The sequence below is a fragment of the Chrysemys picta genome, chromosome 1, assembly GCF_011386835.1.
Source record: "Chrysemys picta bellii isolate R12L10 chromosome 1, ASM1138683v2, whole genome shotgun sequence".
Classification (NCBI taxonomy): Eukaryota; Metazoa; Chordata; order Testudines; family Emydidae; genus Chrysemys; species Chrysemys picta.
The window spans coordinates 219,349,931-219,365,859 of record NC_088791.1 but is presented as its reverse complement, the minus strand read 5'-3'; the positions used below and the strand labels follow the sequence as shown (position 1 = coordinate 219,365,859).

The 15,929-nt window shown below is 48.8% G+C and overlaps 1 protein-coding gene across 5 annotated transcripts in view; it reads right to left on the bottom strand.

The window, feature by feature from the left end:
* PIR (pirin) overlaps positions 1-15,594 on the bottom strand; it is a 96,953-nt gene extending 81,359 nt beyond the window's left edge. Inside the window, exons 1-4 of one of the 5 annotated variants that reach the window (XM_065580365.1) lie at positions 15,481-15,594; positions 14,767-14,952; positions 5,913-6,054; positions 4,217-4,309 (exon numbers count right to left, since the gene is read on the bottom strand). In XM_065580365.1, coding sequence (XP_065436437.1) covers positions 4,217-4,309; positions 5,913-6,008 — 189 coding nt within the window. In that variant the 5' untranslated portion in view covers positions 6,009-6,054; positions 14,767-14,952; positions 15,481-15,594. Of the gene's footprint in view, positions 1-4,216; positions 4,310-5,912; positions 6,055-6,364; positions 6,523-7,334; positions 7,418-14,766 lie in introns of those variants that run through there. The other 4 variants (XM_065580355.1, XM_065580359.1, XM_065580370.1 and 1 more) reach the window with 4 other exon arrangements.
* Positions 15,595-15,929: the final 335 nt, after the last annotated feature.

Below are 15,929 nucleotides of genomic sequence, written 5' to 3'. Positions count from 1 at the left end.
TCCAAGAGGGATTCCATATGCCGGACCTACCTAGCATGGAGAAATTTTCCCTTCAAAACTGAATTACCATTATCCACATCCATACATACAAACTCACTGCAGCTCAGAAGTGCAATTGGTACACGATAGCTCTCCGTTCTGGGAAGAGGACTCTGAAGTCCCAGTTTTAGGAGTCTCTCAGTAGAAGACCTTCAACTATGGAACTCACTTCCTCTTACTGGGGAGTACAGCTTGCTGCCCTTCAAGGATGAGGGTAAGATGCATCTGTTTAATTAGCGTTGGTTTTAGAGTGCTGTGATGAGATGGGTGCTAGCCAATTAATTTTGTCATTACACCATGATAAGAAAACACGTTTTGGCCACCCAGTAGGGATTGTAGTGTTCTTATCATGCTATTCAAGATGTCCAGCTCCTATGGTGACAGATGACATGTAAATAACTGCAAAATAATAGTTTGCAAAGGGGTAGCTATGGGTGGGCTGGGTATTGTTTCAAGTACAGCCAACATCTCCAAGCAAGACCAACTGTTACTGTTTGCCTACAAACTCCAAAGGAACAAACCAGAAGTCGCTTGAGGAAAGATGCATTCAGTTTCTGTGTGGTTTTAGTACAGCATAAAAATCTCCAGACTGATTCTTGACTGTATATTTATACCTGCCTCTGGAAATCTCCATTACATGCGTCTGACGAAGTGGTCATTCACCCACGAAAGCTTATGCTCCAATACATCTGTTAGTCTTTAAGGTACCACAGGACTCTTTGTTAGTATTTTATTGCAGCATCTAATTTTATCAGAAAGAAACCTGCATCATAAACCTCACCACCTTCCACTGTAAGTGCAAGGTGCCCTTCTTTGATCTGTCTTCTCTAACTTAAACACACAGCAGCATCCACATTTAAAAAACAAACAAACACAAAAATAACCCTACCAAAACAAACAGGACATGTAATTCTCCTCCCGGGGAGAGGAGGAGAGAACAAATCACACATAACAGATATTAGTCATGTCACTTCATGTACTACTAGAAGGTACCCAGATACTAAGATGATGAGGGCAGTATAAGAACCTATAATGAATAGAAAGTATGAATAGCTTACTTCTGGGGGCATTCTGCACACACACACACAAAAAAATCTGCGCACAATATTTTAAAATTCTGCAACTTTTATTTGTCAATAAGTAAATGCAGAGGCTCCAGCATGGCAGTGGGCAGCACAGGCCACTGGCTGCACGAAGGTGGGAGATCACCCTGCAGCTCCCCCAACCCCCGGGACATGGACTCAGCAGTGAGGCTGCACCTGACCCTGATATAGCACATAGCCTGCCCCAGAAACACCCTGGGACTCTGCCCCTCTGAGCCAGGTGCACCAGATGTGGGCAGGCAGGCTCAACCAGGCAGGATCCAAGCATGGAGGGGCTCAGTGTAGGCTCGTTGGGAGGGTTCCAGATGCAAGGGCAATGGGACTCTACAGGGGGTTCCAGAGAATGCCCGGCAGTGGACTGCAAGGCAAGGCTGCACCGGAGAGGCTCATGCTCGAAAACAGCCCTCTGGTAAACTGACGGTCCCATGGAGATTAACAGGGTACAGGTCCCCACACTCATGGACTTGGGATGTAATCAAACTCATCTGGCAAGACCTCATCACCACCCCAAATCCACAGGGAGAAGTCATCCAATTACAGTTTATTGACAGGGACGTGAAGCCCTACCCCAGCACTCAATTCATCATGACAGTGGACAGCGAGATCAGAATCATGATGGTAGGCCTAGCCTACCCAGTCATCCGCAGCTGTGACTGGAAGGGATTCACAAGGGTTCTACACAGTACAAACCCTGAGCCAGGCAAACCAGAGCCCATGTTTGAGGGGGGACCCCCTCGAGGAAATGGGGGAGACAGCTGGTAATCATGACACTGACTTTGAGGGACCCCAGGACACCGAGCTCGACAGCCCTGATGAGAAGGCAGACCCCGTTCATCAACATGGGGAGGATCCACCAAACTTGGAAGCCAACTTTGGCCAAAACCAGCGAGACGACTCTACGCTCAGTCAAGCGTACAAGCAACTGGCCAGCATAAATGGAACGGTCACAGAGCCCCGATCGGCAACACAGTATCCCCAGTTTGAGCTAAAAGAGGACTGTCTATACTAGGTTGACCCTGACCCGCAAAGTCAAGAGGCCCAGACCCTTGTGCCCTGGTGCCACAAGCAAGCTGTCATGAGGTTCAGTCATGATGTCCCTGCTGCTGGGCACTGGGCCATGAAAAGACGTTGGTCCAAATTTTGGCCCATTATTTTTGGCCAGGAATTCACCGGGAAGTCAAAGACTTTTGCAGCTCCTGTCCAGACTCCCAGCTTATCACTCCATAGTGAGCACCGAAAGCCACACTACTCCCACTACTCATGGTGGAGGTACTCTGTGAGAGGATCACCATGGAACTGGTGGGACCTCTCAAGAGAAGTTTCAGATACATTTTGGTGATCCTGGACTCTGCTACCCACTTCCCTGAAGCAATCCCCCTCCATAACATCACAACCCAGACCATTGCTGTGGAGATATTCGAGGTCTTTGCTCGGGTGGATCTCCCACAAGAAATCTGGACAGACCAGGGCACAAACATCACATCAAAGTTGCTTAAGCAAGTCCGCAACCTGTTGGGCATTGAGATGATTCAGACGTCCGTTTATCACCCTCAAATGGATGGCTTAGTCGAACGTTTCAACAGAACCCTCAAGGGCATGCTTTGGAGATTTTCCCTGACAGAGCTTCTGCTACTCACAATCTGGGAAGTTAACCAATCATCAACCAAGTTTTCTCCATTTGAGCTGCTTTATGGGAGGCAGCCACGGGGAGTCCTGGACCTGGTGTGTGAGAGCTGGGAGCAGGCACCTTCCCCATTATAAGGTCTCCTGCAGTACATCCTCTGACTGCACCCAACTTGAGAAGGTGGGGGCCTTAGCACGCAAGAATCTTCACAACACACAGAAGTCACAGGAGCAGGCATACAACCAGGGAGCCAGGAAATAGCCTTTGAACCAGGGGACAAGGTTCTCCTGTTACTCTCCTCTGAGGAGTCAAAACTGCTCGCCCAATAGCAGGGGCTTCATGAAGTGATCTGCCAAGTGGGGCCAAAAACTATGAAATCCAGCAGCTGGACAAGAGGAAGAAATGACAAATATACCACGTGAACATCTTGAAACCCTGGTGGGATCGGAAGGGGTTGCTGACTGCCCCTTATAGCCCTGAGGCAGAGTTGAGCTCAGCTAACCTTTTCCCTTGCAGGAAGTAAAAGAACAGGGCCCTGGAGCTCAGCTGGGGCCAGACCAGGGAAGGAGCCAGACGTCCTTCCCAGAGAGCCAAACTGTCCACGGAGCCCATGACCAGCTGTGGCGGGCCACAACTCTCCTGAGCTGGCCTGGAGTCAAGACAAGCCACTGACCCAGGAGACTCAGGAATCCAAAGAGGAAGCAGAGAGTGAGCCGTTCAACAAGGAGACTGGGAACCAGCGGCCACAGAGCAACCCAACCAGATGCCAATAAGAAGCAGCCCAGGGAAACGAGACTTTAGTCCTGCTGAGTTGCCGAGAGGTGAGGCAGTAACCCCACATTCCCCTGCCAATGCAGCAACAGGATCACCCATTGCTTAAAGGATCCTAGGCTGGGACCCGGTGGTGCAGGGTGGGCCCAGGTCCCCTTGCGCACACTCATGGCTGGAGGCCAGAGCCAGTGACTGTTTGTTTGCTCAGCCCACACCCAGGAGACCTGAGCTAGTGACTGTTTGCTCAGCCCTCATCCAAGAGGTGTGAGCTACCAACTGTTTATTTACTCAGCGCACACCCATGAGGCCTGAATTATTCACTGCCAGTTCATTCAGCCCACACCCAGGAGACCTGAGCTGTTGCTCATTTAGTTGCCCCACTGCAAGCCAGAACTCCCAAGCAACAGATCTGGCATAGGTGCTTAGTCTCCGACACTACCGGGGGAAGGAGGTGAGGCCCTGATCCTGAGAAGCAGGAACCTTACAACATTGCAGTGACCAGTGTGGATGCAACTTTCATTTCACTGCACCTTGTTGCTACACATGGAGTGCCTGTACGCTATACACCACCATCCATGTAGACACAGCCACAGATGCAATAACAGGTCCCTGAGTTATAGTGACACTAGCAGGTTCAAATTTAAAAACATACATCAGAAGATCACCTAAAATTACTCACCGTCTCAAAACCCCGATGGGGGTGATCAGGAAAGCCAGCTGGTTTACCTCCTTTGAATTCATCAAGCAACAAAAAAGGATCCACATTTTTTAACTGAAATAAATCAAATTTAGGATGTTTAGACAAAGATTTTGCATCAACTTCTACTTTACCTGCTGCACACAAAACATAACATTGTCAGAAATACTGAACCTCAAAATATCCTTTGATTCTTAAACAGATTCCCTTACAGCCCAGCATTCAAAATTTAAGTTACACAAATATAGGTGCAAATGAAATTATAGAAACTATATCATTTTTCAGTGCTCATTATCTTTATTTCCTGTGTTTATTTTTGAAGTATACTAATCAAAAGAGTTTCATAGCATTTATACCTAGCAGTTTAAAAATAACTAAAGAACTATTTACATATTGGTTCCAGTCCAATGAGAGCTCCTCCCCCAGAGTAAAGATTCTCACTAATGATCCACTCCTGCAAAAGCTTGAGTGAATAAATAGACCCTGAAGCATGCCTGGAAGGTCAGCAGACAGATTCTGATGGATGGAGTGAATTCCAGAGCCTTGAACTCTGGGTAACACCATACCACAAGCCCCCTTGTTATCTGTCAACTTGAGTGCATCAATTGATCTCAACTGCTGTAGCACCACACAAGGATAAAGAGGCAGGCTCTAAGGTAGTAAGCACTCAAACTACACAGAGCTTTATTGGGAACAACCAAAGCCAACACTATGAATTGTACCCAGAAGCAAACCTGAATCCAGTGCAAGCTATGGAGAGCACAAATATAATGTGCTCCCTACATGAAGCTTCAAGAAGCAAGCATTCTGCAACAGCAGTTTCCCCCATAGCTTTTAGGGGTAGCCTCATCTACTGTTCATTGTACTAATCCAGTCTCTGAGCCTAAGACATAGATAACTGGTAAGATCTATATGTGAAAGAGAAGGCCACAGTTTGCAGGACAATACAGTGGCACAACTGCCACTCTTATCTAATACCAACCGTGGTCCCCGCAACAGGACCCCCAGTTCTCCTACTATATTGACAAAAGTTTGAAAATCTCCAGTTTAAAAAGTAAATGAGGCAGGTATCAACTCTCCTGTTTCCCCTAGAGCAGGGGTCGGCAACCTCGGTAAGCTGAAGTATGTGCTGGCCGTGGCTTCCCGCCGCCCCCAGCTTCCCTCCGCCCCCATTGGCCTGGAGCGGCGAACCGCGCTGCCAGTGGGAGCCGCGATTGGCTGAACCTGCAGACGCAGCAGGTAAACAAACCCGCCCGGCCCGCCAGGATGCTTACCCTGTATGATGTTATTAACACACCTTCTAAACCCCATAGCTGGGACCCTATCAAATTCAGGGTGCTTACCCTGGCGAGCCGCGCGCCAGAGGTTGCCGACCCCTGCCCTAAAGGCTTTCACAGCATCACCTCCATCATCTCTGGTTGAGCATCACCAGCTGCCTCTTATCCAAGCCCCAAAAATCATATCACAACCAGAACATCAGGAAATCCCTGACACAGGACTGGGGAATTACTATTATATTAGTTGATGGTGCTATTTTTTCCTGCTGCTGTATGAAGCTAATGCATTATGGATGGGTTTTGCTTTTCATATATCTACCATCAAACATTCCAACCAGGAAATGATCATCATTAGGCACCACATCAAATCTCTTCAGGAGGAGAGGAAGTATAGAGCATACCTCAGGCCTGCCAATGCTTCTCCGAACACGCGCCCCAACCCCTTCCGCCTGCTCAATGCTGAGAACAGTTTTGATAACTTTCCTCAGAATTACCATCCTTCCTCCTTCTGAAAGAAGATGCAGTTTCCAAGACTTCAAAAATCTGCACAGGGAATAGATAAGATTTTTAAATGTTGTCAATATTAGCTCTTGGAAAGTAAAAAAATCAAAAGTGCCCTAACACACAAACAGAGCAGCTAACAGCTCAAAACATTAACTGTAAATGACAGAAAATTGGCAAAAGACTATAAGATTTTGGTTTTACTTTAAATCCGCAAACAACCAACATGTTGCCTGTAGCAAAAACCAAAACAGCAGATGGAGTTTCCATTTACTTAAGCTAAATAATTCATTTTTCCACCAAAGGAAAGTTGCACCTCATGCCTCAGGTACCCCCACAGCAGGTACAGTACCTTACTGCTCCCTATCTGGTGCAGGACCGCAATGCCTGCAAACCACAGATTGCTTTTCATTTAACTCCCTCTGCGCTGCACTTCACAGTAACTAACTCAGCATGAGTCAGCACAATCATCCCATCGCCTAGCAAAGGAGACCGGTCAGTCACATGCGGGGGGGCAAGCCTGGGGCGGAGCAGAGCAGTGCAAGGGAGGTCCTTGCTACAGTCTGGCTGTGGGGTTTTTATGATGCTAATATTTCAAGAGTATTGATATCTCAGCCAGCATGCACACAGTCACACAAGCTCGTGGCGCTCAGTGAGAGTCACAGACACCCAAAAAGAACGAGGAGTCCTTGTGGCACCTTAGAGACTAACACATTTATTTCAGCATCAGCTTCCGAGGGTTAAAGCCCACTTCATCGGATCCCAGGAAGTGGGTCCTTGCCCACGAAAGCTTATGCTCAAATAAATTTGTTAGTCTCTAAGGTGCCACAAGGACTCTTCGTTGTTTTTGCTGATACAGACTAACATGGCTGTCACTCTGAACACAGACATCCAACTAGGCACAGGGATCAATGAACACAGTGACAGGATCCCAGCCCCACACACTGAGATGATACAACAAGAGATCAGTGACAACCACACACAGGCAGCCATCCCAGATGACGCATGCGCCGTGCGCGCTATCGCGCTGCCCGCCGCGGAGAGGCTCCCCCGCCCGCTCCCTGCAGTGACGGCTTCGCCCCCGGGGAGCGAACGGAGCGAGCGCTCCGCCTCCTCCCCCAGTTCGAGAGCGGGGCGGGGGAGTGAACGCAGCTGCCTATTGGCTGCGGCGCAGGGGAAGCAGGGGCGGGGCTTCAGGCCGTTCCTTCGCCTAGGGGAGCCGGGTTGGAGCCCCGACCCGCTCCAGAGTGATAGAGAGTCGGGGAGCGCCCGGCGAGGCCCCTCGCCACCCAGGCGGCGTCACAGCCGGGTCCTAGATTCACCCCTCTCCGGATCTGGGCCGGGGCTTCATTTACCCAGGAAGCCGCTCCGCCGGCGGCAGGGCAGAGGCTGGGTCTGCTCCCCACCCTGAGCTCCCTCTGCTTTTCCGAAAGAGCAGGGGGGAGAAAATGGCAAAACCAGCAATAAAGATCTGCACCAAAACAAACCACAGGGAAGAGAACCAGAACCTGGCAATCAAAGCCAACGAGCTGTGGCATCATGCACCCCTGTGTGCAGGCCCCCTGCATACTAGCGTAGTACATCTTCGTTCAAAGTGCGGCTCGTAAGGTGCCAGTTGAAAACTCATAATTTGCTGGTCACTATTGTGCTGGTAAAATATGTGTGGCAACATTGCATGTAAAGGTGCAAGGGTCACCTGTATGATGTTATTAACACACCTTCTAAACCCTATAGCTGGGACCCTACCAAATTCAGGGTCCATTTTGGTCAATTTCATGGTTGTAGGATTTTTTTAAATTGTAAATTTCATGGTTTCTGATATTTAAAATTTCATGGTGTTGTAACCCTGGGGTCCTGACCCAAAAAGGGTCATGGGAGGGGAGGGGGGTTGCAGGGCTATTGCCACCCTTACTTCTGCGCTGCTGATGGCAGCAGCATTGCCTTCAAAGCTGGGTGGCCAGAGAGTGGGGCTGGTGGCCAGGCATCTAGCTCTAAAGGCAGCGCTGCCACTGGCAGCAGCACAGAAGTGAGGGTCACATGAGTGGGGGGAGCAGGGCCAGCCTTATGGGCAGGCAAGTGGGTGACTGCCCATGGTCGGGGGTGCTGTGGTCCCCCGCATACACACATACCCAACCTAAGGCCCCTTTAATCCCTGAGTGCTAGGCCTGGAGCTGGGGAGGGGCCAGGCTGAGGAGGGATGAGATGTCCTCTTCCCTGCATTGGCTGCTCCCCGGGGGCTGGGCAAGACCTGCCTCTGGGAACCTCCCCTGGCTGCAGGAAGGTCCACACACACATGGCTTGGTGCACCTATCTCCCCCATGAAAGCTAGAGCCTGGCACACAGTAGGAGCCCCCAGCTGTGGCGCCCCCAGCCTTGCTTCTCCTCTACAATAGCTAGATTTCACAGCGGAGACCAAATTTCATGGTCTGTGATGCATTTTTCACGGTCATGAATTTGTAAGGGCCCTTCCCAGAGCCCTGCCCAGGAAGACATTGGCAAACAGGTCTGTCCTAGACAAAGAAAGGTGTGTGTGCCTTAATTTGCATTTAAGCAGTTAACAGAGTCCTCAAGCAGGAAAGGAAGACAAAGGAAATTCAAACAGGTAAAAAAAAAAAAACAGAGACCATCCTTTCATGTAGACTCAGTGGAGGAGGGGTCCTGACCTGAGAGTTTGGTCAGTAATCTGCTGGTATATGTGGTGGGAATTTTGTTTGAATCTAATATAGTTTGTTATATTAGGCATTAATAAACATCCTTATTCTTGTAACCATTTCTGATTTTTATGCCTCACTACTTGTACTCACTTAAAATCTATTTCTTTGTAGTTAATAAACTTGTTTTACTGTTTTATCTAATCCAGAGTGTTTAAATTGAAGTGTCTGAATAATTGTTTGAAATAATGAATTGACATATTATTCCCTTAAAGAAATAATGTACTTAAAATATTTATACTGTCTAGGAGAGGGCTGGGCAGCTCAAGACATGCTGTTCTGGGGGGAAATCTGGGAGTGTGTTTGGGTCACCATGCAATATAACCAAGGCTGGTGAGAACCAGAGTGTAACCCAAGTGTGGCTGGTAGGCTGCAGTTACACACAGACTCTCAGGATGTGGCTTGTATGCTGGAAGGCTGTTTGTGATTGGTCCAGGTGGGAGCTAGTCCAGTAAGGTACCCAAGATTGCAGGGCAGGGGTCACACAGCCCCCCACTGGTCTGTACTGTACCCTGATATGTCACACAAGCTGAAATCAAAATTGGAAATATCAGCCTAACTGTGTATTTCTGTTCCCTGCCTAGGTGCTGTTACTCCTAGAGGCAACACAACCAATCCCAAATTCTAAAGTAGAAGCTACTTTGTGCTCTTAATCTACTAGGACAGTGTTTCATAACCAGTGGGTTACACAAAAGGTAGTCAGGGTATCTCAAGGCATTGGAAATTATATCACACTCTAAAGCAAAGAAAGTATTACTCCCTTCCCCCTGCACACCCTCCCCCTTTGAGGTAAAGCAATTCCCTGCCATCTCTCCAACCATATACAGAGGCCTGATCTACACTAGAAAATTAGGTTGGCATAACTATGTAGCTCAGGGCTGTGAAAAATCCACACCCCTGAATGGTGTAGGTAAGCCAACCTAATTCCCCCTGTAGACAGCACTAGGTTGACAGAAGAATTCTGTAGCCTTTGAACTGTAGACAAGCCCACATAAATCAATTATATAGGCTTATCCTTGTTATCATTTATGCGTTTTTTAACTCTTACTTTTACAGTAAATGTTATGGGAGTGGGAGGGTTGCAAAAGATCTGACTTAGCAAAAGGGGCCACCATCATGGAAAGGATAACAATTACTGCACCCAGATAATGTGGTCTAGTGAACAGAGCAGTAGGTTGGCACTCAGAAGATCTGCATGCTATTCCTGGCTCTTCCACTGGCCTGTCGGGTGACCTGTGGCACGTCACTTCACCTCTTTGCTTGGATAATGATACTTAAGGGAAGTGTTATGGAATAGCTAGAAATTACTAATTTCCATTCAGATCAAATGGAGTTACATCATTCAAATTGCAGGCAGTAAGGAGCTCATGGTATTTTCCATATCCTTATTTATTTATTTTATATAAGAGGAAAAAGAAGTAAAAGTAAATATAACATTCTATATAAAAAACATGTTTTAAGATGTTACGAACCAGTGATAATTAAAACAAGAAAATAACCATTTCAAATAAATACCACATTGTGTTTATGTTCAAACTTTCCTGTTTGTCTTCTTCCTTTTTTCCTATGTCTGCTCCATAATTTTTCAAGTGAAAGGTTACAGCGTGACAAAAAAACAAAACTAGAACCCTGGTAAAACACCAAAAAATCCTATCATTTCACTTGTGGGCTAAAAAGAAATAAAGGGCAGGGAAGGGACAAATAAAATTTCAAAAACTGAATTTTTTAAAGGAATCTTTGTGGTATGGTGAGTGGTATCATTCTTTGTCTATATTTGCCACTGAGAATAAATCTCTGATGGAGTCGGCAATGTGTCAGGCAAGTACAATGGAGCACTACCTTTATTACCAGGAAGCAGCCCCTAGCATTATTTGGTAACTGTTTAATGATGAACTAGCCTGTAATATCTATTTACTAATTAGTAAATTTAAAAAAAAAAATTTTTGCTTCAGGGCATATGGCAACCCACTAACTGATAGGAATTGGATGGGCAAGTTATTCCATATTTGTCCACTAGAGAGTTTCTCACTCCTCTAACATGATACTGGTTTTTGACAGACAGGATCCTGAACTGGATGAACCACTGGTCTGACCCAGTATGTCATTTCCTATGTAAAAATATACCCTACCTAGAGCCCATAACTTTATAAGTTTTACAATATGTTTATTTCCATATAATCACAGAAAAAAATGTTATAATTTGTATTGTATAAAGAAAATAGTTAAATTAAAGGTACTCTATTTACACAGAATTGTGCAAAAGTACATTTATGGAACATGAGAGTCTAATGCTTAAAGGAGACTTTATATTGAGACAAATCTGGCAGTGCTTACTCATTTCTTACTCAGGGCCCAGACGTGGCGTGTTCTATTAAATCAATGGTAGTTTTGGCAATTACTTCAATGAGAGCAGAATCAGGCCGTGAATGAGCTCCTGGCCCTTCCTTTTTTGGATCAGATGTTATGTCCACAACCAATTTTATTATCAGTGGCTTCTGCTTACTGTTTCAGCTGATGCGGTTCTTAGTTATCATTAAGTCATGTCCTGTGTCAATTAGAATCCCAGTCTTACATAACTAATATGATCATTAAATTCTGGGAGTTGGGTGGTTGTCCAGATATATTCAGCCCACAGATATTGAAAGAATTCTACACAGATCACCCTGGATAATTCCAAGACAAAGGGCCTATAAATAATGCAGGTATTTCAAAAACTATAACCTAACTCAGGACCCAGATGCCACATTTGAGATGGCAACCCTATTTGGGGGCTAATTTTCTATTTGCAGAAAACGGAATGCCCTTGCCCTGCGCCTGCCACGCTCCTCTCCAAGGCCCCACTCCCACTCACTCCATCCCCCCTCCCTCCATTGCTCACTCTCCCCCACCCTCGCTCACTCACACATTTTCACCGGGCTATAGCAGAGGGTTGGAGTGCGGAAGGGGGTTTAAGGTGCGGGCTCTGGGGGGCCGAGCTGGGGCTGGGGGTTGGAATATGGGGCAGGGCTCTGGGCTGGTGGTGTGGGCTCCAGAGTGGGGCCAGAAATGAGGGGTTCAGGATGCAGGAGGGGGCTGTTGGCTGGGGCAGGGGATTAGGATGCAGTGGGGGTGAGGGCTCTGTCTGGGGGTGCAGGCTCTGGGATGGGGCTGGAGATGAGAGGTTTGGGGTGTAGGAGGGGTCTCAGGGCAGGGGCAGGTGGTTGGGGTACGGTGTGGGGTGCGGGCTCCAGGTGACGCTCACCTCAGGCACCTCCCAGGAAGTGGTGACATGTCCCTGTGGCTCCTAGGCACAGGGGTGGTCAAGGAGGCTTGGTGTGCTGTTCCCGAGTGCCGGCTCCACAGCTCCCATTGGCCTGGAACCACAGCCAATGGGAGCTGTGGGGGTGGAGCCAGTGCTTGGGGACAGCGTGTGAAGCCTCCCTGGCCACCCCTGTGCCTAGAAGCCAGAGGGATATGTTGCCGCTTCCTGGGAGGCGCCTGAGGTGAGCGCCGCCCAGAGCCCACACCCCAAAGCCCCTCCTGCGCCCCAGTCTGCCTGGGGCCGGCCAGACTTTTAACGGCCCAGTCAGTGGTGCTGACTGGAGCCGCCAGGGTCCCTTTTCAACCGGGCGTTCTGGTTAAAAACTGGACGCCTGGCAACTCTAACCCAAACTGAGTGGCACTGTGACCTGGTACACAGGGTCACAGTACCACTCAGGTTTGGCCTGGCCATCCCTCCATCATGACAGTGGGGCAACCGGGACAAATTTGTGGGAGTGGTGTTGCCACCTAGTGCATGGGGTCACAGTGCCACTTAGGTTTGGTACTGTAACCCTGTGCGTCAGCTCACAACACCCAGAATGGGGGAGTGGGGAGCCAGGCCCAGCACTGCAGGACAGGAGCTGCAGTTGCAGGTTGGGTGCATGGCAGGCTTTCTCTCCAGTCTCCTCCCTGCTCTTGCCCCAGGGTCTCCCTTCAGTGTTTTTGTAACCCTGGGAATTTGGAAGGGTGGGGGAGGGAGGACTCAGTTTCAGATTTTGCCCCAGGCCTCAAAAGAACTCTGTGCAGGCCACACCCAAATACTATATCAGGATCCCCTATTAGGGATCACAGTGCATGTGAGAATCCCATTAACTTTAATGGATCAGCTAAACATTTTAATTGTGCAAAATGTATGCTAATATATAGACAAATAAACATAGATGTGTTCTGCTGGAGTGAGTGGGATTTCGAAAATCTGCTAAGGAAATAGATAAGATTTTTAAATGTTGTCAGTACAATATTTTGGAAAGCAAAGAAACAAAAACATACATAAGCACCTACACACACAAGCTCACAAACAGCAGTTAACAGCACAACTGCAAATGAAGACAGAAAATTGGCAAAAGACTACGAGGTTGTGGTTTGCTTTAAATCAGGAAACAACCAACATGTCCCCTGTAGCAAAAACCAAAATAGCAGTTGGGAGCCTCAATTTTTTGAAGCCAACGAGTTTCTCTTTTCCACCAAAGGAAAGTTGAACCACATGCCTAGGCTAACCTATCTCCCTGCTCCCACCTATAAAACACTCTATCTTGCAGTTCCCTATCTGTGCAAGCCTGTAAACTAAGATTGCTTCTCATTTAACCCCCCTCTGCACTTCACAACTCACAACACAACACAACTCAATATGATTCAGCACAATCATCCCCAGCCTAGGTGGTGTGTGACTCTTGTGTTTGGGGAGGCTGGGCATTGGTACCAGAACCTCCCTAGAAGTGGGGGGGTTGCCCAGCCCCCTGCTCTGCCCCGAGGCCTCACCCCCGCTCGGCCTCCTCTCCTGAAGGCCTTTCCTGCGTTCCACCCCTGCTCCATGAGCCCCCCACCTGCTGCTTGCTCCTCTCCGCCCCTTCCCCAGAGGCCTCCCTCCACTCACTCCTGTCCACCCCTGAGGCCGTCCCGCCCACCGCCCGCTCCTCTCTGGCTCCCTCCCCTCCCCCCCCCCAGGCGGGCAAGGAGGTCTCGGGGGAAGAGGTGGCGCGAGGGTGGGACCATGGTCCAGGCACCTGCGGCCCCCACTTCTCGGGAGCTTCCGGAGGCAGCACTCCAAAGGTGGAGGGTGGGCATACTTCCAAAGGGAGGTGTGCCGCATCCGCCATTTCTTGCCCCATTTAGCTTCTTATACCTGCTGCCCATGATCCCCAGTCTCGTAGCAAACAAGAGATGGGTGGGTCACATACACTAGGAGGGGAAGCTTCCAGGAGTGCAGGGCTGGGGAAATGCTATATACTACAGAGGTTTGGAGGCTTTTATCATACTAATAGTACTGGGTGTGTCTGTTGGCAGGCAGGATCAAACCAGGGATCTCTGAAGCTTAATGCATGAGCCTCTACTGCATGAGCTAAAAGCCACAGTGGTTCTTAGCTAAGGCTATAGCAGACTCAGTAATCTCTAGATGGTCTAGGTGACACTAGAGGGAGGAAGAGTGCCACATCAAGCAGGCATGGCACACACAATCACACAGGCTTATTCCACTCATAGATAACAACTATACACAGGGATCAATAAACTGACACAATCACAGTCAGACACGCACACAGACGATACAATCGCAGAGATCTCAGTCACACACAGAGATGTACAATCACAAATCACAATCACAAACACTCAGATGACACAATCACAGAGACCACAATTGTGCACACACACAGACACAGATGATGTAATCCCAGATGACACGTGCACTGTGCACTTTCTCGCGCTACCTGCAGAGGGCAGAATCCCCGCACTGTAAACCCCACCCCTAACACTCCCCCTGCCCGCTATAAGGATGGACGGTCTCATCTCCCAGCTGAGGTGGGATCATACTCCACTTGAGTCATAGGGATGTAACACAGCCCCCACAGCAGCACTCTTGGTGCCAGCCTGGTGCCCACTCCCCAAGCTGAGACACATTCAGCCAGGCCAGCTCCCAGCCATGGCAGGCAGCATCACAGCTAGATCCTGGGCAGCCCCCTGCCAAGTACACTCCTCTGCAGATTGGGCACAAGGGCTGGGGCCTCATTTACCCAGGGAAACCACTCACCAAACACTGGGCTGCCTCCAGGTCCCACAGAGTCTCCTTTACAGTGCAGGTAGTCCGGCATAGAACATGCTGGCACATGCCTTCCTCTGTCACCTCCAATACAACTGGCAGCTCTTTTATCTCCACCCAAGAGGTGTCCCCCAAGACCTCTCTGTTTGTTGCCCAGACCTCTTCAGGACCTGCAAGCTAGTTTCCACGACCAGGTCCATGGTGGCGAGGGTGACCAAAAAGCAAGTGTGAAAAATTGGGACAGAGGGTGGAGGGATAATAAGCACTTATACAGTAACTCCTCACGTAAAATCATCCTGGGTAACATTGTTTTGTTGTTATGTTGCTGATCACTTAGAGAACATGCTTGTTTAAAGTTGTGCAATGCTCCCTTATAAAGTTGTTTGGCAGCTGCCTGCTTTGTCCACTGCTTGCAGAAAGAGCAGCCCATTGGAGCTAGCTGGTGGGGGCATGGAACCAGGGTGAACTGGCAGCCCACCTATCAGCTCCCCACTCCCCTAAGTTCGCTGTGCGACAGCAGCCCAGCAGGCTATCATTGCCTGCCGGCAGTTCAGCTGCCCCTCCCACCACTGCCCTGTGTTGCTCTTGCCCTCTGCCTTGGAGCTGCTCCTGGGAGCCTCCTTTTTGTTGTGCAGGGGGGAGAGGGGAAAGAGGGGGGCTAATATCAGGGTGTCTCCCTCCCCCCTGCTCCTACCCCCTGCTTACCCCATTTCCGTAGAGCGGGGGGGGGGAGGGAGGGACATGACAGGGCGGCTCAGGATGGAGGGAACGTGCTGGGCAGTAGCTGCTGTCTCAACTTCCTGGTCTACTTAAAAAGGCAATGTACTTAGAGTGGTTCAGCATACTTAAAGGGGCAATGCGCGTCTCTCTCTCTCTCACACACACACACACACACAGGGCATGTTTCTCTGTCTCTGTCTGCCATGCTGTCTCCTCTCCCTCCATTCGTGCTGCCTTGTAGAGTGTGAGGCTACATTAACAACAATGTGTTAACCCTTGAGGGTTCAGCTGAATGCTAGTTCATCATTTAGCAGTAAGGCATTCACTGGGAAATATCCCACCCTCTGACTCCACCACCTCAACCAAGCTTCACAATCATCATTGCTGTGTACAGTATTAAATTGTTTGTTTAAAACTTATACTGTGTACACATA